Source organism: Mesocricetus auratus, unplaced genomic scaffold (assembly GCF_017639785.1).
Source record: "Mesocricetus auratus isolate SY011 unplaced genomic scaffold, BCM_Maur_2.0 Super-Scaffold_100009, whole genome shotgun sequence".
Classification (NCBI taxonomy): domain Eukaryota; kingdom Metazoa; phylum Chordata; class Mammalia; order Rodentia; family Cricetidae; genus Mesocricetus; species Mesocricetus auratus.
The window spans coordinates 67,778,084-67,801,282 of record NW_024429193.1 but is presented as its reverse complement, the minus strand read 5'-3'; the positions used below and the strand labels follow the sequence as shown (position 1 = coordinate 67,801,282).

The window sequence follows — 23,199 nt, the reverse complement described above, 5'->3', positions numbered from 1 at the left end:
CTCCTCCGAGAAAAGAGGCAAGTGTAGGAGGATTTTCCTGTCCTGCCTATCCAGCTCCCAAATAACCACACAGAGATTTAGTATTAATTGTAAATGCTCAGCCAATAGCTTAGGCTTGTTACTAACTAGCTCTTAACACTTTAAATTAACCCATATTTCTTATCTATGCTTTACTGTGTGGCTCAGTATCTATCCTCAGTATGGCATGTTCATCTTGCTTCTCCCTGCATTTCCTGGTGACTCTGCCTTTCTTCAATCCCAGAGCTCTCGTCCTATCCACAAGTTCCACCTAACTTCTTCTGCCCAGCTATTGGCAGTTTAGCTCTTATTAAACCAATGAGTGCAACACATCTTCACAGAGTGTTGGGCCTAAGAAAGGCTCGGATGTGAGGCCCAGTGTAACCTCCTGAGTCTGGCTAGAGTTTGGCGACCTGTCTCTGACCTGTAACCTCCACGTGGGGGTGACTCAGCCAGACCTGATTGTCCCCTGCCTAGCTACCTGCCTGCTTGGTGGAATACTATTGGCCCTTAACTCTTCATGTCACCTTACCCTATCCTAAGATTCCCATCCCCTACCTCAATCCTATATAAGTTTCTGCATGTTGGAATAAATCGAGATCCTGCTTCGACAGACTCCCGACTCAGTGTGTGTTTTTTCCCCAGTACTAATGGGGAGAGGGTCTGAGTCGTCGACACTCAGCCCCCAGAAAGAGGACGGCTGGACTGGCCCTTCCCCCACTCTACCTGCAGGAAGGACCCCGTAACAGTGTACAAAAAAAATTATTCCACAATAGCCAAGACCTGCTGAGGAGCTTGCTGAGGGTAGAGGACGTACAGAATGAGTAGTAGAGGAAGGTAGTAAAAAATACCAGCTAAGGCCACGTGACCAGTTACAGAAACAAGGATTATAGTTGACATGAGTGCTTCTGTCATATTTTGTTAAGCATATGTTTGTACAAATATTTGTATTTTCTTTCCTTAATTTCTTTTTAATGTGATGTAACATCAACTAAGAGAGTTTCAGTGGTTTGTCACATTTGAGCTTCAGATTCTAAAAGAATATCCCTCAAGGGACAAGCCATCTATTCTAAAATTTATAATGTGTTTGTGGTTGTACAAGAGATAGTTATATCATATTAGGTGTAATTATGACCTGGTTTAAATATATAATGCCATGACCTGATATAATTATGACCTGTCTATTATTTTCATTTAGAAATTAAGCATGACTTAAGGAGATATGATTATGTGTGAGGTTGACAAGGAGTGGACTGTAATGACTATTCTTGGTTGTCAACTTGATTAGATCTGTAATTAACTAAAACCCAAGCTGCTGGATCTGTGAGGGACCTTTTCTTAATTAAATCATCTGAAGTGGGGAGACCCACTTTCAATCCGGATCTTTTGAGGTGGGAAGACACACCTTTAATCTTGGCCACATTTTCCGGAGGCAGCCTATATAAAGGGCATGGAAGAAGGAAGCTTGCCCTCTCTGTACGCGTTCTTGCTCTCAGTTGCAAACCCACTCCTTTCCTGGCATTAGAGCTTGCTTCTTCAGGATTCCGGCATATGCTTAAGGCCAGCAGAGATATCAAGCCTCATGGACTGAACAGATACTGCATTCTTGTCTTGAACCTTCCATTGGCAGACAGCTATTGTTGGACCACAGCCTGTAATCTATCTGTCTGTCTGAATGTTTGTCTGTCTGTCTGTATGTATGTGAAAACACTATCTCAAAACAAACCAAACAAATTTAAAAAATCATCTGCAGACGTGGACCAGTTGGTAAAAGGTGTCTTGCAAGCACAAGAACCTGAGTTCAACCCTATTGTGTGTCAGACATTTCCGGACAAGACGTAAACAAGTATCTACTCACTCTGGGAAGGACCAACAACAGACCACAGTACAGACACCACCAAAGTCCAACTCGGTGAACCAGTGAGTTTTATTAGGGTTGCTTACAGGAATATGGGTAGGAACTTTCTTACAGGAGTAGAAATGACTCAAAGACCCACCTCAGCATGTGTGACAGCTCACAAAAGCTGGAAACATGGAGCACAGTGCCTGCTCTACCGCAGTTCAACAGATAGTAGTGCCCTTTCCAGGTAGGTAGCTCCATGAGTCCAAGCCTCTTCCAGGATGCTTGGTTGGTCTTACAGTGCTGGACTGTATGATAGTCTTCTTTGTAGCTTGCCTTGCCTGAGAATGGCCCTAAGCAGTTTTTATTGCTAATACACGCTTGGAGAGGGAGGGGCCTAGTGAATCCTGTCAGTTTCAGGGTCTTTTTGAAGCTATTTGAGTTGTCTACTTCCTGTCTTAAGGAGTTTTTCTATAGAATATCATGTTTTACCTCCCCTTTTCACCTCCTGTTTCATATTTTATGTTTTAAAGAGTTTCCCTTTAAATGGAAGGTTTTACCTTGAGAGGAAACTGTCACACAACCCCTAGAACTCACATAAAGAAGGCTGAGTTTTGGCAGTGTGGACTTGTAATCACAGTGCTGAGAAGGGTGAAAGGGTAGCGCTTACTCACCAGCCATTCTTGGCCTACTCAGCAAGCCAACCCTGTTAAGAGACTCTTGTTGTCAAAAGGGGGTGAGGCTGTTTGGCACTTGAGGAAAATGCTTCCCATAGCTTCCTCTGGTCTCCACAAGCACACCTGTGCAACAGCACACCAGCTGTTAAGATCAGTAGGTAAGTGCTCAAAAATTTCAAGAAGTTTCTGCAACAAACAAGATTCACAATGCCTCTCCCCAAGGTTAGAGAAACAGTAACAACTCCAATTGGCCCATTGGTGGTCAGTAGTCCACCGTCCTGACCCCTGCCGGGTTGCCTTTAAGCTGCTCATGTTCCTGGAAGTAACACCAATAAACCCACAGGCTCACCAGGATAGTCTTCGGTGAAATTGTTGGTTCCCTATCTGATGTGAACAGACGTTTGTATATCCTCAGGAGTCACAACACACACACACACACACACACACCCCACACACTCACCCCACACACTCAGACTATAGCAAAGTTCATTCATCAACCTGTGCAGAAAAAAAAAATAGGGGAGTCTGATTTTAGTAGGTCCTAAATAGATGCTTAGTCAGTTTCTTTTCTGGGTTGCTAACACAGGAGACAAGCTCGGAACTTGAATGGGCGCAGGTAGGCCCAGACCAAGGCAGGCAGAAGGGAAAGTCGTACGTGGAAATACACCAGCGCCTGCACAGCAACCCCTGGCAAGAAGACAATTCCTCCTCAGTCTCAGTGCTTCTTTTTACTTCAGTCTGGGAACCTTCTGACTATCGACAGTTAGGTGAAGAGATTTAGAAACCGTGATTTCACGAAGGGGGTGTGTGTTATGAAAATAACGTTGTCCTGGAAAGGCTTTTTCGGTGAATGAAAAAGCAGCGCCATACAAGATACCCAAGCTAATCTGAGAGAAGCCTAGAGGGCAGAGTCGGTGGGCATTCGGAGGGGCGAGGGCACAGCCTAGAGGCCGCCTGGTAACTCGGAAGGGGACGCGACAAATGAGTGAAAGCGAGCCGAGAAGGACTGGGCAGCGGCGAGGGCGCCGACAGAGGCGCGGCCGGCGGACACTGCGGAAACAAAGGTCGCACCTCCGGGACAGCAACACCGGGAGCGGCTAGGCCGCAGCGCGAGGGCCGGGGGCGCGCGGGGCCGCGAGAGGTTGGGCGGCGCCAAGGAGGAGCCAGCGGCGGCCTGGGCGAGCGGAGTCCGTGGACGAGGGGGGGGGGGGCGGCGGAGGGGGCGGGGCGGGGCGGGGCGGGGCGGGGCGGGCGGCTGCGGGCCTGGCCTGAGCGAGCGCGCGCGGGGGCGGGGCCGGAAGCGCAGCGGCCGCGACGCGGACGCCGGGAGCGGCCGAGCGGGGAGGCTGTGGCTGGCTGGCGGGCGGGCGGGCGGGCGGGCGGACGGGCACGGAGGCCGAGGCCGCGGCCCGGGCTCTCCGCGCCGCTGTGGAGGGCGCCCTGGCCCTAGCCGAGCCGCAACAATAGTGGGAGCGGGTCGCCGGGCGCGATCGGTCGGCGACGGGAAGCGGGACCGCCGCTCCAGGGCGCTGCGGCGAGAGAGACCTTCGGAGCCTGGACGTGCAGGAGCACACAGCGCTGACTGAGGAAATTGTCTCAGAAAAAGGCCGATCCGAGGCTGGGTCTGAGCACTGGGCTAGGTGGAGGAACCTGCAGGTCGAAAGGGAAGAGAGCGTTTAAGATTTCCTGGGGTTTTGGGCAATGCTATCGTTTTGAAGGTAAAAAGCATTGCGCTTCAGGTGTTTTGTGAATTTTTTTTCTTTTTGTGTGTGTATGTCTGCACAATTGGCTCGTTTCAGAATTCCAAACCTTTAAATGTAAACGATCGCTGTTTTGTTTTGATTTTTAAGAAATTCACAAATTTTGCTTCCCAGGGCCCCACTGGACTCCGTGTTTGTACATACTGCTGTATGGTTTTATTTATTTTAACTGTGCAAATCATCTGGAAGATTTTTTTTCCCCGAGTGCCATTTCGGATTTGTTCAGCCTTTTTTTTTTGGTTTTGTTTTGTTTTCCTTCCCTGGCATTTTAAGCATTTGGAAACGAGAGATTTTTCAGCCTTTGGAGCTTAAGGTTCCCTTGTCAACAGAAGGACAGCTGGGAAAACTGGATTGAAAGGATGATTTTTATCTGTCCACAGTTAAGACTGATATTTTGAAGTCGCATTCTTTCTGTGGTTGGCTTTTTTAGCCCATAGTGCTAACCTTCAGATTTGTGGTTGACGTTTTGATTTCTAAGAAGGTCATAGTTTTCCCTCTTTTGTTTCTTTTTCTTTATATATTTTTTTTTTCATTTTCTTTCTTTAAGACAAGGGAAGGGGAGGGTGAAGGGTCAAGAAAGGAGGAGACATGTTAAGCGGTGGGAGTGGGCTGACTCTGCAGTTACCAGGGTCCTGACGACCGGAAGAAAAAGGATTCAGTCTTCAACGTGGGAGGCCTTCCTCTCACCTTCCTTAAAAATCGCAAGGGATTCTGGCCTGATCACGACATCCAAAGAAGCTACAGGATTCCGTAACTGTGGAGACACCGAGAAACCATGAGCATAAGATTACCCCATAGTATAGACAGGTAAGTTTGCAAATACTTTAGGATTTTCCCAAAACTTACTAAAAAGGCTGTGAGTTGGTGTTGGCTTTTGACTGAACTGAGCTGTGGGCTAGGTAAGGTGGTCTGTGGGTACTGTCAGCATATATGCTTATAGTCCCTCTGAGCGCCTCCATGTCCAAAACATACCTCCTAATTCTGTGTCATTCATAGCCAGTAAGCAATGAAGATGGAGAGGAGGAGAAATGCTTTCAGTGGCGTTTGCCTTACATCAGGTGTAGGGCTGACTCTGGGTCCCCAACTTGCCAGCCTAGGGATTCCAAGCTTGGACCAAACCTGGTCATGGGAACCCACTGGGGTGAATGGGGCCGAGCTTAAGGTATTTGCGGAGGGTGCGGGGTGACTGGCAGGGTTGTGGGCCTCCATCAGACTGACTGTTAAGGAGTGTCGGGACGCAGTGGTAGGGTGGTTCCCGTTTAAAACGAGGAAGATGCTTTTGGCCTGAAATGTTGGGTCAGAAATATCCTGCATCCATATAATCACAACTTTCACCAGTGGCTGGTGGAGCTCCAAATGGGGAGGCCACATTCAATTTCTTCCTCTTCAGGGTTAGAGTTTACAGTGAGACCTACCAACAGGCTGATGCTGGAGGTTTAATTTGCCAAGCTGTTCTTAATAAGCTTGACTCTGCAAAACAGGCCTTCCCTCTGCTTGAAGCCGGAAGGAGTTGTTTGGCTCTTAGGCCCTTGAAATCTGCTGGAGGCACATGACCCCCTTCCCCCATGAGCTTGAGCTGCCTTCCCTGTTAGTGGTAACGCTGCAGCTGGATAGTTCTGTCCCCCAAAGGGTAGGTGTCTGTCTTGTCATTTCTTCCCCTTCTCCTCTTCAACTCTTGTGTTTAAAAATCCTCTAAGGGGGCGTGTTTTGTAGGTATCCCATGCATCCTCACTGGATAAGTCAGATAACAGTCAAAGGAAAAAGTATTTATGAGGAAGGGAGGAAAAGTCAGTAAGTCAGCAGTTGTTCTCTCTGGGTCAGTTAACCTCTGGTTAAACATGCTAATAGTGATTTCCTTTTGGCTGTGGAATGTGTACTATTCTCCACAAGCTTACTGCTGTGTTGTCTCAGGGCCTGGTTAGATCTGTTTGGTAGTCCTTGTGGGGGAAACTGCCTTGCAGTGGGGAAGAGGAGGCAACCACAAAGGCAGTGTGGCTACTTGGCGTCTCCCCTCCCTTTCCATGTGGTCTTCTGTAATTTGCCCCTGGGAAAGGGTCACTGAAACTATCAGAGATTTGGGTGTCACAGATTTCTATTAAGTCAGGGATATGAGCAGGTGGAAACCAGGGATTGAGGGATGAAGAGGTAGTGAGGGCCTGTGGGTTAACATGAGATGTTCCTCTAGGAGCTTGCATAACCTCACGGGTACAGATCCCAGGGTCCTAAGTGCTTTCCTCAGAGCACTTCTTATTTGAACCTCATAATGTTTCTGAGGTAGACAGATCAAAAGTTAGCATTCACATTTTGCAGATGGGGAGACTGAGTGTTCTCCTGGTTTGTCTTGTGCCTGAGGAGTGTCAGGATCTAGTCTCAAATCTAAGCCTTCCGATTCTGAATCCCTGGTCCTTTTTGTTGCCCCATCCTGTCAACAGACTTACCATCTAGAATGAGTCTGTCTGTCTGTCTGTCTGTCTGTCTGTCTCTCTCTCTCTCTCTCTCTCTCTCTCTCTGTTGGGTTAGGTGTTTGTCATTAGTTCCCTTGTACTTTGTACCTATAATCTCTGGAGTTAAAACACCCTGCATGCCCATGGGTTAGTGCCCTGTGCAGGTAAGGCCTTCCTTGCCTTTACCCTGCCTGAATCTGGAGTTAAAACACCCTGCATGCCCATGGGTTAGTACATTTGCAGGTAAGGCCTTCCTTGCCTTTATCCTGCCTGAATCTCTGCCCCAATAAGAGGGTCAGTCCTGGAACTGAGATTCCTTCTGGCTTCCTCTAACTGGCTTCTCTGATCTTGCTGCCTTAGCTATAGAGTTACACTGTTGAACTTGTTGATGTCCTAGACTCTGTCCCTTACAAATGTAAAAAAGTCACAATCTTTTCTTTTTGTCACTCAAGCTTGCTATGTTTTTGGAATTCACAATCCTGCTGCTTCCACCTCCCAAGTGATAATGTAGTCTTATGCTGTTCTGGAGGGATAGATTAAAAGGAAACATTGCAAATTGTTGTGTCAGGGCCTCTGTTCTCTTTTAGATTATCAATTCATTGTGTAAATTGGTGTAAGTGTTTTAGAAAATTATTCATTTCTTATTGAGAGCAGGCAGTCAAATAGTGGCACATGCTTATAACTATAACCCCAGGACTTGGGAAGTTGAAACAGGAAGGATTAAAAGATTGAGCCACTTGGGGCTACACAGTGAATTTGAGGCCAGCCTGAGTAACACACTGACATACAGTCTCAGAAACACAACACTCCCAAAGGCCACATAGAAGTGCCACTAGTGTGAGCTCTGAAAGCAGGGGCTGTGTTAGTTTACTTGTTTTTGTCCTGTCTGCTAAGTTTAGTGTCTGGTGTGTAGTCAGTGCTCCATAAATACTCAACAAATGCATGTTTGGATAAGTGAACATACCAACAAGTGTAAATTCAGTGACTTCATCACCTAGTTAATATAGGGTAAATTAGACAAAATTTCCTTGGTGATATGTATTTTCTAGAAGATAAAGGAGACAGGATGGAGGACCTTATATTTAGAGACAGTGTGGCTTCAATGAAAAAGACTGGGCTCCCTACTTGGCAGCCTTTTTCCTGTTGGGTAATACTCCTAGGTTCATAGAAGGAGTAAAGTGTTTTTAGATAGTTTCTCTCTTAGTGATCATCAGCTGTTAGTGAAGGGTGAGAAAAATTGTGGCTGCCCTCCTCTTTGTACTTTTTGTTCATAACATCTTTTTGGCTCTTCATCTGAATTTCAGTATTTCTGAAGATGCATTTCTATTCTACATAGAGAGCATCTCTGATTCCTCAGGGTACATGTTTTGGGGGCTGGGTAGATTAGGAGTTTGCATTCACAGAACAGCTTTTCTCTTCACAAAGGTAGCTCATGCAAAGACCAAACCAGAAGAGTACAGTTATGCCAAGAATTCTTGGTCTTCTCCATTTCCTACTGTATAAAGTTAGGAGTGCCATACTAATGTCATCTCTAGGTCACACGTTTATGATCGTGCCATTTGAAAATTGTTTATTGTATCTCCCTTACAGGGCTGTTGAAAGACACAAATCAAATGAGATAAGATATTCCAAATTGCTTCTTAAATTGTGCAACTATATAAACTAGATGGTAAACTTGTGGATTTAATTTAGTTTTTTTGCACTGCTTCATGAATTAAATAATCCAGAACAAATTAAAACTGGTGTGGTGGGGCACACCTTTAATCTCGGAGGGAGAGACAGGTGGATCTCTGTGATATCAAAGCCAACGTGGCCTGGTCTACAAATCAAGCCTGAGGCCAGTCAGGGCTACATATTGAGACCCTGTCTCTAAACAATAATGACAATAATTTTAAAACTTAAGGAGTGTCACAAAGTTCTATTGTTTTGAGAAATTTAAGAAGGATGAATACATTCTTGTTGCAGAAATGTACATGATGAAGAAAACAGAAAATGCTGGGCAGGGAGTATAGCTTAGTTGGTAGCATGCCTGCTAGGATGGTGGAAGAACTGGGTTCAGCCTGTAATCTCAGCACCCCTGACATAGAGGCAGGAGGATCAAACATCCAAGGTCATTCTTGGTTTCATGGGGAGTTTGAGGCCAGCCTGAGCTACAAACCCTGTCTCAAAAAGAAAAAAGCAAAACACCCATAGATGGGTGTAATGACCCACCCCTGTATTCTCAGCACTTGTGAAATTGAGGTGGGAAGATTATGAGTTCAAGGTCAGCCTGAACTACATATAAGTGTAAGGCCAGCCTACTGCAGCCTTGTCTCAAAAGACCAAAAAGGAATCGTTTTCCAGTGGTCACTGGAGTATATTTGTGCTCAAATGTATATGTGTGTATACATATACTTGGTTGACATTAGGTATCTTTCTCAGTCACATTCCATCTTAGTTTTTAAGACAAGGTCTCTTGTTGAACCTGGATTCTGCTGACTTAATAAGGCAAGACTGACTGACCAGTGAGCTCCCGGAATCCGAACTCAGGTTCTTATGCTTACAGGGCCAGCACTTTCCCCACTGACTGTTTCCCCAGTTCCTTCTGGAATCAGACATCCCCAGATATTTAACTTAGTTCATACTCTTACTGAGTGCTTTAGAAGACTGGTCTCCTAGCACAGCAATAGTGGTCTAGAGCAACAAAAGTGCGCACCCTGAAATTTTGTGTCTTCTCCACATGAGATGGGAGATGACAGTGGATTTGCAGATGAAACATTTGGCCATTAATCAGCATTATGAACCAGCAGCAGGCTAAAGCTTAATTTTGATACTGGAAAATGTTCTAATAGAGCAAGCTAATACTTTTTTTCCTGGTCAAAGCACTGTTTGGCAGAGAAAATGCACTCCAGTTTAGGAGCAGAAACAAAAAAATAAAGATGATTGCATCTATCAGAAACTGAAACCAGATCTTATGGAGACTGTATAAGTAGTTCCTAGATGAATGCACAGATCAGGGGCTTCTAAAAGCTAACAGCCTCTGTGGAACAGGGTGTGGAAACTGGAGGCTGTGTCCCTGACTGCTTTAAAGATCCAGGACTTGTGTGTGTTTGAAAGGGCTTGTTAGCTCTGAAATTCTATAAGACATATGAGTTATTTTAATTTATACTGAGTCTGCTTCATAGTATCATAGTGGCATTACTATTAAAAATATATTATACTGGGGGTGATGCCTCACATCTTTAATCCCAGCACTCAGAAGGCAGAGGCAGGTGTATCTCTGAGTTTGAGGCCAGTCTGGTCTATAGAAAAGCCAAAGGTGGGGAGGGGGAATGAGGGGTTGGGAGTGATCAAAATATATTGAATGAAAAAATTTAAATTTGAAATTAAAATACATATTCACTGAATAAAAAAAGAAAAAAATGGAAAACACACAGCACCCAGGGATCTGACACCCTTTTCTGACTTCTGTGGGCACTAGTCATGTACATGGTACACAAACATGCTTTCAAGTAAAATACTATATACATAAAATAAATAAATCTAAAGAAAAAATTTAGATAGGCAGGAGATGAGTAGTTAAATTTTTTTAGAAGAGAGAAGAAGCCGTTTTGGGCAAAGGGAACATGAACAAAACTTCTGGATGTACACTAAAAATGGTATGCTTGAGGATCTCTGGGGCAGGGGAAAATTAAGTTGATAATGTGTACAAGATACAGCATAGTTCAGACTTTACAGAAGAGTCCATTGAAATTTTAAAACAATATTTAAGGTCGATTCCATGTTTCAGTGGGTTAAGGTGCTTCCTATCAACCCAGGCAACCTGAGTTCAGTCCCTGGAACTCACATGGTAGAAAGAACCAATTCCTGAAAGTTGTCCTCTGACCTCTACATGTGTGCTATGCCAGTCATGAGTGTACATACACACAATTAAATGTAATCCAAGACTTTAAAGAATGATGGACAAAGAGCAAATCCTGGTGTGGATATTCAAATTAGAAGACTTTAAATTTGAGAAGGCCAGCTAGAAGTTTTTTTTATAGCAGTCTCTATAAGAAATGGGTTTCTTCTGTCTCCGGGTGAGTGGTAACAGTGAGAATAAAGGAGAGGCTGAGTGCAGATGGCATTTTGGAAGTGGAATCAATGAGGTATGTTAGGGTTGAAGCTAATGTGATTCCTACTGTGAGACTAGTTGACTAGGAAAGGGACAGTGCTATTGATAGATAGGAGCTTCATTAAAAGCCACTTGTCTCCCACTGGTACCCAGCAGTTCACTGAGCACAGAGTATTGAACGAATTTATCGTGTGAAGACTATTGGGTTAGGCCATTTCTATCAAATAGTTTTTGAGTCCTTCAGTGTAGTCTTTTAGAGAGATGGGAAAAGGACAGTTGGTTTTGGGGTAAGCTCTTAAAAAATTGGGTCATGCTTTGAGAAGGTTAGCATATATTTAATGGGTCCTGTTCAATCATTCATACTCTATTCCTAAATATCAGACCATATTCAAGGGATTTAGAAACCATACTATTAGATGGATACAGAAAATAGAGGACTTTAAGGGTAAAGTCTGTTGTGTGAGCCCCATTCAGCCACTAACTAGCTGTAATTAGGATGATTTTTGTAAAAGCATTTTGTGAATACTATAGTATAGTAGTAAGTGTTATCAAAGAAATTGGTTGCCAAGGGCCCAGATTAGTCTAAATTTAACCTTACTTATCACTGGAAGACCCATGCTTGGGTTACCCATAGTCTTCTGTTGAGCCTGAGAATTGACAGGCATGGCTCTGGGATCCTAGTGAACAAAAACAGGAGTGCTTGAAAATCAGGTAACTAGCTGGCATGGTGGCACAGACCCTTAAACCCAGCACTCAGCAGGCAGAAGCAAGTTGATCTTTGCGAGTTTGATGCCGGACTTGTCTGTATAGTGACTTCCATGTGTCAAGATAAGAAAGGAAGGAAGATAGATTGTTTAGGTGTCTAAGATCTCGATCCAAGGCAAATTCCATTTTGCTTGAGACCTGCATTGTTCTTTTCTAGGCCTAGCTGTCTAGCTTGGAATCCATGGCTTTCTTATTCATTTCAGTCTAATTGTGGTCATGTTACTGTTTCCTGCCATCAGGTATACCAACCTATTTCTGAGTCTACAGCATTCACTTTAACCCCTTTGTATCAAATGCTCTGTCTCCTCCAACCCCATTTCTTTTATTTCTTTATTAATACCACCAAACTCTACCATACATTTGTGTTACTTCTTCTTTACATACATATAGCAGTTTGATTCTGTTATTCTTTATTTGTGCAAAAGAATTGATATAAAAGTTCATCTTAAATAAACTTTAAAAACTTGCAAATAAATAAAAACATTACACACCAAAATTAACCAGACTCAAAATCTACAACTTAATAAACGTGTATATATAGTTAGAATTAGCATTCCAAACAGAACCTGTGAAGCTTCACATTAAATTTATGCACTTATCCACCATGAAAACAAACAACCAAAAAAAAAAAAACCTACAACAGAATTAGAACTGGAAAAACAATTAGCTATATGTCCTCTTACACAACAGAATTAGAACTAGAAAAACAATTAGCTATAAATCCTCTAACACAGCTTGTGTTTGTTCATTGTCTGCATTCCTCATCCCCTTATATCTAGCTTTTCTTGTTCTCTTTCCTTCATGTTAAACAGTACTCACAGGTATATTTGTTTGCATACATATTATTGTCCAGATCCTGCATATAAGAGTGAATGTGTTTTTTTTTATTTTGAGATTATGTGACCTCACTTAATAGTATACATTCTAAGTCCATCCATTTTCCTGCAATTTTTTAACTTTAATTTTCCTTGGAGCTGAATAGTATTCATGTATACATACATACATACATACATACATACATACACACACACACCAAATTTTCCTTATCCATTTGTCTGTTGATGTACAACTAGGTTAATTCTAATTCTTTATTATAGTGAATAAAGCAACAGTAAAATAAAATAAGAATTTATGTAAAAGTTCATGCATAGCACTTAGCTCATAGAAGACTTTGATTTAAAAAAAAAAAGTGGTGCTGTCCCTTTCTTGTTTTATGTTGGTTGTCACATCTTGTCCTGAAAGTCAAGGTTCAAGAACAGTATGTGGTGTCCCCCCATCACCCCACCCCGTGATCTTCTACTTCCCGGTTCTTGTTGTTATATTAGGTGTTCTTTATACATAACAAATACTATTTCTAGACTTGAACTGTAGCTCACTTTTGACATTGCTGATTTGCTAAGAAAATGGTTCTAAGCATTGCTGCCAGATGGGCTGGAGAGATGTCTCAGAGGTTAAGAGCACTGACTGCTCTTCCAGAAGACCTAGGTTCAATTTCCAACAACAATTGCTTGAAACTCCAGTTCCAAAGGATCCAGTGCCCTCTCCTGGCCTCTGCTGGCACCAGTCATGTGTGTGGTGCACAAACAGACATGCAGACAGAACACCCATGTGCATAAATACTGCCACCAAGGGCTGAGATCAAGATTCTTGTTCATAGATGCATGGAGGTGGCTCACACCTTTAATCCCAGCACTCGGGAGGCAGAGGCAGGCTGATCTCTGTGAGTTTGAGGCCAGCCTTGTCTACACAGTGAGTTCCAGGACAGCCTCCAAAGCCACAGAGAAACCCTGACTTGCAGACTTTGATGATCCCCATGGGCAGCCTCGCCCTCTCTGAGGAGTGGATGGGGGGTGTAGAATGGGGAGATGGTGGGGGAAGTTGGAGGATGGGAGGGAGAGAGAATTGGGATTGGTATGTAAATAAGATTGTTGTTAATTTAAATAAAAAAGTAATTAAAAAAAGAAACCCTGTGTCAAAAAACAAACAATAAAAAAAAAAGGAATTCTTGTTTGAGTGGTTTATTAGGCCTTGGGTACTTGGTAATTACTGTAGGGATAGGCCAGTCTTATTGGACTTATTGCCTTCAGTTTATCAGAGTTTTAGTAGTTTCCCTATCGGCAGCTTAGTTTTTAGGCTGCCTTTCCCACAGGGGTCTGAAGGCAGGATCTACTCTGCTGTTGTCTGTACTGTCTACCCAAGGCTGGCTCCATTCATTCCACAGAGCAGGGCCCTTAGAAGCTTCTCTCCGAGAGACTGCAGTCCAGAGAAAGGCCACTGTTGTTCTGGGAGGTGGTGACTGAAGAGAGTGCAGTAAATAGTTGTGTGAAAGGGACCTTGTGTTAGGCAAGAACTGCAGACCCTCTTTTCAGCATCCCAGAGACAAAGGAGAACATCACTTAGGATTCAGTGTCTTCACAGGAACAGGGGTCAGTATTAGGAGAATTCATTTATGTTGTCCCTCAGATAAGGTTGATGTAACAAATCTTCACATGCTGTGATGCCAAACTCACGGATCAACATGAATAAGATGCTTAGTGTCTTGTCAAGGGTCGGATGTTCTGTTGAGAGGAGACAGATGTGAGTAGTACCTAAACTTGGAATATATGGGAAGGACGCCTTAGGTTTGCAAACTTCCTGGAGGAAGAGACTTTCAGATTGAGACACAGAAAGGTAGCAGGAAGCAGAGAGGGAGAAAAACGCAGACAAAGAGCATGGTCCTGTGGAAGGACAGTCTGCACTTACTAGGTGGACATCATGGCCTTGGTGAATGTTGCTGGGCAGTAGTGAGACAGGAGCCACCTTCTCATGGATGAAAGTGAGAAAACAAAAGGAAATGGTGATAGACAGCCAAGCCAATTCTCTTGCAATGTTCCTGGCTTCTGCCATATGACTTAGTCTATTTTTTAAAGATAGGATTGTGTTCCCAGGCCAGAGGTTGTAATCTTCAGTGGCCATCAGAATCAGCTGGAAAGCCTGTTAAAATATACACCACTGGGCCCAGGCCCCTCCCTACTTCTGGCTCTGTAAATCTGCGGTGAGGTTCCAGTCTCCTTTGGTGACACTGATACTCTGTGTTCCATGCTCTGAGAGTGTCATAGTGCCTAGTGACATCTGTGCTCTTAATTAACTCTTCATTTTGTGTGTGTGGATGTGTGGTTTTTCTGAAGCATGGTCTTACTGTGTTAGCAGCCTTGGATGGCATAGAACTCACTTTGTAGCTCAAACTGGCTTCAAACTCGTGGTGGTTTTCTTGTGTCAGGCTCTGGAGTGTTGTCCCCTCTGCTGTTAGCTCTTGCTTTCTTATGGCAGTGCCCTTTTATTATTCTAAACTGTCTATTTCAAAATTTATCCAACCCTGACTCTGTTCTCTGCTGTGAATTTCTTCAGTGGATGATGAACATTGTGTTCTTACATCTCACCTTGCATGGACCAGATAGTTAGAATCCTGTAAATACTGGTTAAATGGGTTGAACTGAACCATGTACATCACCTTCATCTGTGAAACCTTCCTCAGCCTTTTTCTTAAGATTGTTTATAATTCCAAATTCTCCTTTAGCCCTGCAGAAGTAGCAAAAAAAATAATTCTTAGAGAACTGTCAAAGCTGACTGCCTAAATCAAATATATCTGATTTCAGTTTGGGATCAAATCAGAGAATAAATTTCCTAAAGTGATTCCCCAAACTAACCTGAGGTTCTGAATCATTCGGTAAGAGGGATCTTTGGAATATCATTGATTTCTCTTACAATGTTGGTACAAATTCTCACAATGTTTGGATTCTTCCTGAACATGCTCCCTACTCTGTTGTTCTCTACCCTTGTGGTAGCCCACACCACAGCCAAGCTTCTCTGCCCAAGCCTTTGAGCCTCTGTTCTAGCATCTGAGGCACTTGTCTTGAAATGGGGCCCACAGACCACACAATAAGGTTGCCAGAGCACCCAGCCTTTAATCTCTCATTGTGTCAAGGGCAAACTCCATGATAATGGATTGTTTCAGGTAGACCAGTGGCTCTGAGTCTGAGATGTAGGTCTAGATCAGGGTAATGGGAGGTATACAAGGCCTGGCAATTCCTGGATCAGGGGTATTTCTAACACTTCAGACCTTAGGGCCATTTAATTAAGAAATTAGAAGCCAGATATCCTAGTCTGTATGCTCCTCCTCACCCCCAAGCCTAGCTTTAGGCTAATAGCGGCTCCTCTGCTTTCCTGAAAACACACTCTTAAACTAGACCTGAACTTTAGGCCTGGCACATTGATTAAGGAATAAGCAAGACATGGCATATATATTAAGTGTTAGGTAGTGTTCTAGGCTCTGGGGATACACTGGACATTCTGCGGAAGCAAGAGCTTCAACTAGCAATTAAAGAATTATTAGTTGTAATGCAAAGACCTGGACTCATAACTGTTAGGGGAAAGGCAGGAGGAAAGTTGTGACAGGATTAAAGGAAATATAAGCAACAAAACTTGACATTTCTTTTAAGTAGGGTAGGACAATAATCACTAGGGAAAAACGGATTCAAAAGATGGAGGCTTTAAAACCGAACACTGGTTTAGTACTCTCATGCCCCTCTGTTTCCCTGTCAGTGTGCTGCTGGCTAAGCTTGGACACTGCAGATTCCCAGCCCCATTTTATTTTGTTTTACATTTATTTATTTTTCTTGTGTGTGGGGAAGGGGGAAACAGAGGTCAGAGGACCACTAGTGTAGTCTTTTCTCTCCTTCTACCATATAGGTCCTAGGGGTCAAAGTGCATCATCAGGCTTGTCAGCAACAACCTTTACCTGCTGAGCCATCTCAACACCCGTCAGTCCTGCCATACAGAGGAGAAACAGACTTAGAAATCCTTAATGACTTGCCTAATGTCCATGAGCTAAAAAGTGATGGTTGGGGACTCTTTTTTTCTTGTTAATTTAGTGGTTAGCAAGCTCTGGGAGGACTAGTAAGTACTGCTTCTGTTTTCCTATACTCTTGGCAAGACTTAGGTGGCAAATAATTACAGATCTTGTGAGGGAGCTACATCTTGGTGTTGCTGGACAGTGTTGAAGATGACATCTAGGAATCAAGTCTCCTGAGTTGCTCCATATCTTCTAGTTAAAATTTCCTTGCCTGACAAGCTGAGGTTTGTATTTGCCATCCAGAAGGAGGGTGACTGTGCTTTTGTCTTTTGGTTGGTTAATGATGGGGAATGAGAATTCCCTGGGGCCTGGGAATTTCAGTGAGGTTGAAGAAAATAAAATCTCAGAATTGGCTTGGCTCTCTCCCACCAAGCAGTGTGGCGTCTTTAAGTTGCTCCAGGCTTATCTTCATGTGTAGTATACTTTAGTAGCTAAGACTCTGCAGTAAGTAAGTGATTGGTAAAATATGACTGAAAAGTGGATAGCATTTTAAGATTTCTTTGACGTAGTCTTTGGCAGTTTTATAAGTGTATACAATCATTTCTTGATCCTATCCACCTCTAGGACACCTTCCCATTCCCTCTGGACACCTTTCCCAACATGTTCCCCTCCCAAATTATTTATTTATTTATTTATTTATTTATTTATTTATTTATTTATTTATTTATTTATTTTGGTTTTTCGAGACAGGGTTTCTCTGCGGCTTTGGAGGCTGTCCTGGAACTCGGTCTGTAGACCAGGCTGGACTCGAACTCACAGAGCTCCGCCTGCCTCTGCCTCCCGAGTGCTGGGATTAAAGGCGTGCGCCACCAACACCCGGCCAAATTTTTTATTTTTATTTCTTGTAATCCACTGTGTCCAGTTACTACTGCAGGTGGAATGTTGACTGATCTTAGGCAGGCTCTGTGCAGGTAACTATAAATGAAGTAAGCTTATGAGTGCAACGGCCATGTTATATCCAGAAGACAACATGTCACATCACTCCTCCCTATCCTCGGACCCTTACATCTTCTGCAGTATTTCCTGAGCATTGGGGTGGGGAGGGATGATGCAGACGGCCTGTTTGGGGAGCTTTCCACAGTCAGTTACTCTCAGCACTTTGCCTAGTCATGAGTCTCTGTGTCCATTGTTGCTAGCTGCTAAAAGAAGCTTCCTGACCAAAGTTGAAAGCAGCACTATCTATAAACATAAATATTTAGAAAGCAGTTTAACGGCATATCTGTTTGAAAAACAACATTGGTGTGTTCTACCCTAGGGTCTATGACTTACCAAGCCATGGGATTTTGACCAGGATTATGTACCAGACATGAATTCCCTCCTGTGGAATAAACCTCAAATCTGTTCACAAAACGGTTGGTTATCCTCATAACCTTCCTGTCACTATTGCACTAGTGAGTACATCTTGCTGGCAAATTGGTATTGTAGCGTTCTAGATTCATTTCTGGGTAACACCACTGATGGCATTTCTCCCTGCAGCAGCCTGACAAGCACCTTCCCACAATTATGAAAGTCAGTCAACGGAGGGGGATGGTGTTTGAGATCAATTCCAGCATGATTTCTGTATGTCTTGTAATCAAAGTGTCTTACCACTTAGCTATAATAGTCAACCAAGAACAGTGAGTAGGCTGTTGCTTGCATGGGAGAAGGGTGGCCTCTTGGCACTTTTAGGGAGGTATCCCACAACTGGCACTGAGATTTTCATTCACTAACCCATGTCTTCTGGGAAAAGCATTATCCATACTTTTTAATTAGCTTACAAGGTAGTGAATTTCCATGAGTTTTTTAGACATCTTTAGTTTTGATTAATCAGCCACCCATCCTTTCCCTCCTATCTCCTCACTCCAATTCCTTCTTAAACCTTTAATCTCCAATATGTTCCCTTCCTTCTAATTTCGTATCACGTGTACTTCTGTCCCCTCACTCCTTGAGACTTCTCCCTATACACACCAAGGCCCTTGCTAGCTTCCTGACCTCTACTGACTCCAAATTAACACACAAATCTAAAAAAATTTGAAGCTAGGACCCATGTCTGAGAAAACATATGACAGTTGCCTTGCTGGGTCTGGGTTACCTAACTTAGTATGTTTTCCAGTTCCATCCTTTTAAAATCATATTTTCATTTTTCTTTACAACTGAATAAAATTCTACTGCATATATGTAGTTCATTTACATTATCCATCATCATTTGATGGACCTCTAGTCTGACTCCATTTTCTAGCTGTATGTGCATGGATGTCCACATGTCTCTGTAAAAGGGTATGGACACTCAGGAATGAAACAGCTAGGTTGTTGATAGTTCTATTTTTAGCTTTTTTGGGGTGTCTCCACACTGACTTCCATAGTGGTTATACTGGTTTATACTCCCACCAACCATGATTTCCCTTACCTCACGAATTTGTTGTCATTTGTTCCTTGATGCTAGCCATTCTGACTGGAGTTAAGATGAAATCTCAAAGTAGTTTTAAATTGTGTTTCCCTTATGGCTAAGGATGTTGGACACTTTTAGAGAAATGTATATTAGCCATTTGTATGTCTTTGAGAAGTCTTTGTTCAGTTCCATGACACCCCCTCTCCTTTTTTTTGGATTGACCTGTTGTTCTCTTGATGTTTAATTTCTTGATATTTTTTTAATTTAAATGATTTCTTTATTTTTATTTCATGTGCATTCATATTTTGCCTGCATGCATGTCTGTGTGAAGTTGTTGGTTTCCCTGAAGCTGGAATTATAGGCAGTTATGAGCCACCATGTGGGTGCGGGAATTGAACCCGGGTCCTCTAGAAGAGCAGTCAGTGCTCTTAACCGCTGAGCCATCTCTCTAGCCCCGACATTTTTCATATATTCTAGATAATAATCCTCTTGACAATTTTTAGTTAATGACTTTATTGAGGTATAATTCACATACCATAAAATTTGACATGTTAGAGTGTACAGTTTTAGTATATTCCAAATTGTGCAGCCATCACCAGTGTCTAATTCCAGAATATTTTTATTACATACATCCTAAATCTTGGACCTGCTAGCAGTTGCTTCCCATTACTCTCTCTCTCTCTCTAATCTAAAAACCACTAATATACTTTCTGCCACTATGGATTTGCCTAATGTGGACATAGGTAGAATCATGTAATATATGGCTTATTGTAGCTGGCTTCCTTCACTTAGCATATTTTAAAGACAAATGTATTCTAAAATGTAGGTTTTTATGGTTCAGTAATGTTCCAGTGGATGAATAATATCATTTTTAGTTTATCCACTTGTCAGCTGATAGATATTTGGAGTTTTTCCACTTTCAGGCTATTATGAATAATGTAGCTATAAATGTCTATGTACAAGTTATTTTTAAGTTATTTTATTTTGTATTTATGAGTGCTTTGCATGCATGTGCATCATGTGCACAGTGTGTGTTTGGTGCTTGAGGAGGTCAGAAGAGGTCATCGAATCCCCTAGAACTGGAGTCATGGATGGTTGTGAGCCACCATATGCAAACTGGGAATTGAACCCTGGTCCTCTGTGAGAATAACAAGTACTTTGTTTGGTTTTTTGAGACATCATTTCTCTGTGTGGCTCTGGCTGTCCTGGAACTCACAGAAATCCTCCTGCCTCTGCCTCCCGAGTGCTGGGATTAAAGGCATTAGTCATCATTGCCTGGCTGAGAATAACAGTACTCTTAACTACTGAGCCAACCAACTTGTTCAAGTTTTTGTAGAGACATATTTTCATTTCTCCTGAGTATATAGTAAGAGGGGAATGGCTGATGGTATAGAAATCCAAACTGATTTCCAAAGTGGTTTCACCATTTTATATGTCTACCAGCAAACTATGGGGTGTGAGTCTTAATCGCACACTAGTTAGTGCCTGTTGCTTATTGTCTGCCTGCTTGCCTGCCTTGCTTCCCTTTTTATTCTCAATTTTTTGTGTGTATTTTTAATAGATTTATTATTTTTATTTATATGTATATGTGTGTTTGCCATGCTTGTGCAGTTGTTCTAGGAGTCTTGGGCCTCAGATCCCCTGGAGCCAGAGACAGGTGTAAGCTCTCTGACCTAGGTGCTGGAGTCTAACCTCAGGCTGTCTGGAGGTGCTGCAAGTGTTCTCAGCTGCCATCTTTCCAGCCCTGTTTTGGTTTTGTTTTGCTGATCAGTCGGTTGGTTAGTTGATTTAGTTTTGTTTTGTTTGAGACAGGGTAGTGAATGTAGTGAGGGTTGCCTGAAACCCCAGGCTATCTGTCCTCCTTTAGTCTCCTGAATGTTGGAATTACAAACACCCCATCCATCTCGCTTGTTTCCTTCTCTTTTCCTTTCCCTTCCCCTTGCATTGTTTTTTAAATTGGAATCTTATGGGGGAGGGGATATCTGGCACCTACTTCTGGCCTGAGTATTGTGCTCAGACAAACATACAGAGATACAGGGTAAACACTCATACACATAAAATAAAATAAGATTTTAAATTACAAAAAAAATTTTTAGTCAGTAGTCAGGCTTGCTCTGTTGCCCAGGCAAGCCCCAAGTTCTTTTGGATTCTAGAAAGCCCCCTTGCCTCCACCTGCCTAGTGCTAGGACTATAGGTACAGATACCTACTTCTTTCTCTTTGATCACAACCATCCTTGTGGCGTGAAGTGATATTGAATTTTGGGTTGGTTTACATTTGCCTAATGACTAAAACTGTCAAACATCTTTTTTATGTTTACTATTTCCACATTCCTTTTATCAGTATGTTAATCCAGATCCTTTGCTTATTGTCTGTTTGGATTATCTTTTCAATTGTTAAGGAGTGGAAAGTTTTAAGGCTGGGAGTATAGCTGTTTGTGGTAGTGTTTACCTAACATACATGAGGCTCTAGGTTCAATTGTGAGTAGTGTGTGTGTGTGTGTGTATACAAACCTCAAAGATGCAATTTTAAATAAAGTCCTGTAAGTTTTATTGGCCTCCATTTCATTGACTTTTTAAAACTAAATTTATTGCTGGGTGGGTTTGGTGCACATGCCTGCTTTAATCCTAGCACTATAGCAGATCTCTGAGTTCAAGGCCAGCTTGGTCTACAAAGTGAGTTCCAGGACAGCCAGAACTGTTACATGGAGAAACCTTGTCTTGAAAAACCAAAAACTACATTTATTTATTTGTGTGCCTGTGTGTGTGGGAGCAGGTATAATCAAAAGACGACTTGAACAATCTGTCCTCTCTACCATGTGGATCCCAAGAATCAGACTCAGGTCATCAGGCTTAGGGCAGATGTCCTTATTTCCCCAACCATCTTGCCTGCCCTCGTTGAGTTTAAAGGTGTACAAGTTGGATTTGATTAGAGTAGGTTTTGTTGTTACTCTTGTTTCTCTTGTTTTGAGACTGGGTCCCATGTAGCCCTTTAACTGAAGCTGGCCTTGAACTCTTGATCTTCCTCATTCTACCTTCCAGGGGTTTGCTTTATAGGCATGCACAACCATACCCAGCTTCAACTCTAGTAGTAGTAAATCTATGGTATTGGGTTGTTACTTCTAAGTTTGTAATCACTCTCTTGTTGAGGTACAGTCTATTAGGAGTGTGACTTTTGTGTCAAGTAGATCTGTATTTCTTGTTATTTAATCCTTTTAAACCTATTTTCTCTTTTTAGAAAATGAGAATAACAGCTTTTCTTTCCTACGGGTCTTCTGAAGATGAACTGGTACAGCACTTAGTAAAATACCTGGTATTAAGAATCCCGCAGCTGTCAGTTTTTACTGTAGCATCCTTACCTCATCTGATAGTCTGCAGCTGGGATCTGCTCCCTGGATGACCTGTCCTGGAGGTGGAACTTTGAATGGACCACTATATCCATTGCTACTTAACAAACTGCAGCAACAGGAACTTTGTGTGATGTCACTCTTTTATTCTGAGGGTTGGTTGGGCTGAGCTGAGCAGTTGCTCTCAGTTGGAATCTCTACTACAGCTATCGTTGTGTTGGAGTAAGGCAGGAATTCAAATACTGCTCTGACACCTGTGTTCACAGGACTTAAACAGCCAGGGCTTTGAAACAGCTAGAGCTCCTTGGGCATCTCTTTTTCCCATCCTCACACCCTCTATAGAACCTCCAGGTTTCCTTTCCGTTTGGTGCTAGACTTCATTCATTGTGACTTCAGGCTTCTTGAGCAAGCATCCCAGAACATTTGCAGAGGTAACAAGCTAGCCTCAGGAGTCTGGTAGTTGAAGGAGTTACAAAGGCCTTCTCAGAATTAGGGAGTAGGTAGGTAGGTAGCTAGGGAGTGAGGGGAGGGAGGGAGGAAGGAAAGAAGGAAAAGAAAGAAGAAGAAGAAGTTTACTTTGACAGTTGGGAGTATGTATGTGATGTATTATTTTAAGGGGTATGACATCTGTTTATGCTCCATCTGTTTAACTCTGTGAAGCTGTATTACTGTGCTTGTTTAAAACACCTGATGATCCTAATAAAGAACTGAACTGCCAATAGCAAGGCAAGAGCAGGGATAGAAGGGCTGGCAGGCAGAGAGAATAAGTAAGAAGGAGCATGAAAACAGGGAGAGGAGGACATCAGGGGCCACCTAGCCAACCACAGAGTAAGAAGGAAAGTAAGATATACAGAAGAAAGAAAGATAAAAGTCCAGAGGGGAAACGTGGACGGATTAATTCACATTAAGAAAAGCTGGCTAGCACAGGGTGTTGGTGGTGCATGCCTTTAATCCCAGCACTCGGGAGGCAGAGGCAGGCGGATCTCTGTGACTTCCAGA

The 23,199-nt window shown here is 42.9% G+C and overlaps 1 protein-coding gene across 11 annotated transcripts in view; it reads left to right on the top strand.

The window, feature by feature from the left end:
* Nucleotides 1-3,918: 3,918 nt before the first annotated feature.
* Nucleotides 3,919-23,199, top strand: part of Arhgef11 (Rho guanine nucleotide exchange factor 11) — a 109,529-nt gene continuing 90,248 nt past the window's right edge. For 8 of the 11 annotated variants that reach the window (XM_040752535.1, XM_040752531.1, XM_040752537.1 and 5 more), the window contains exon 1: nt 3,920-5,102. In XM_040752535.1, the coding sequence (XP_040608469.1) occupies nt 5,071-5,102 (32 nt within the window). In that variant the 5' untranslated portion in view covers nt 3,920-5,070. Of the gene's footprint in view, nt 5,103-23,199 lie in introns of all 11 variants that reach the window. The other 3 variants (XM_040752539.1, XM_040752532.1, XM_040752538.1) reach the window with 2 other exon arrangements.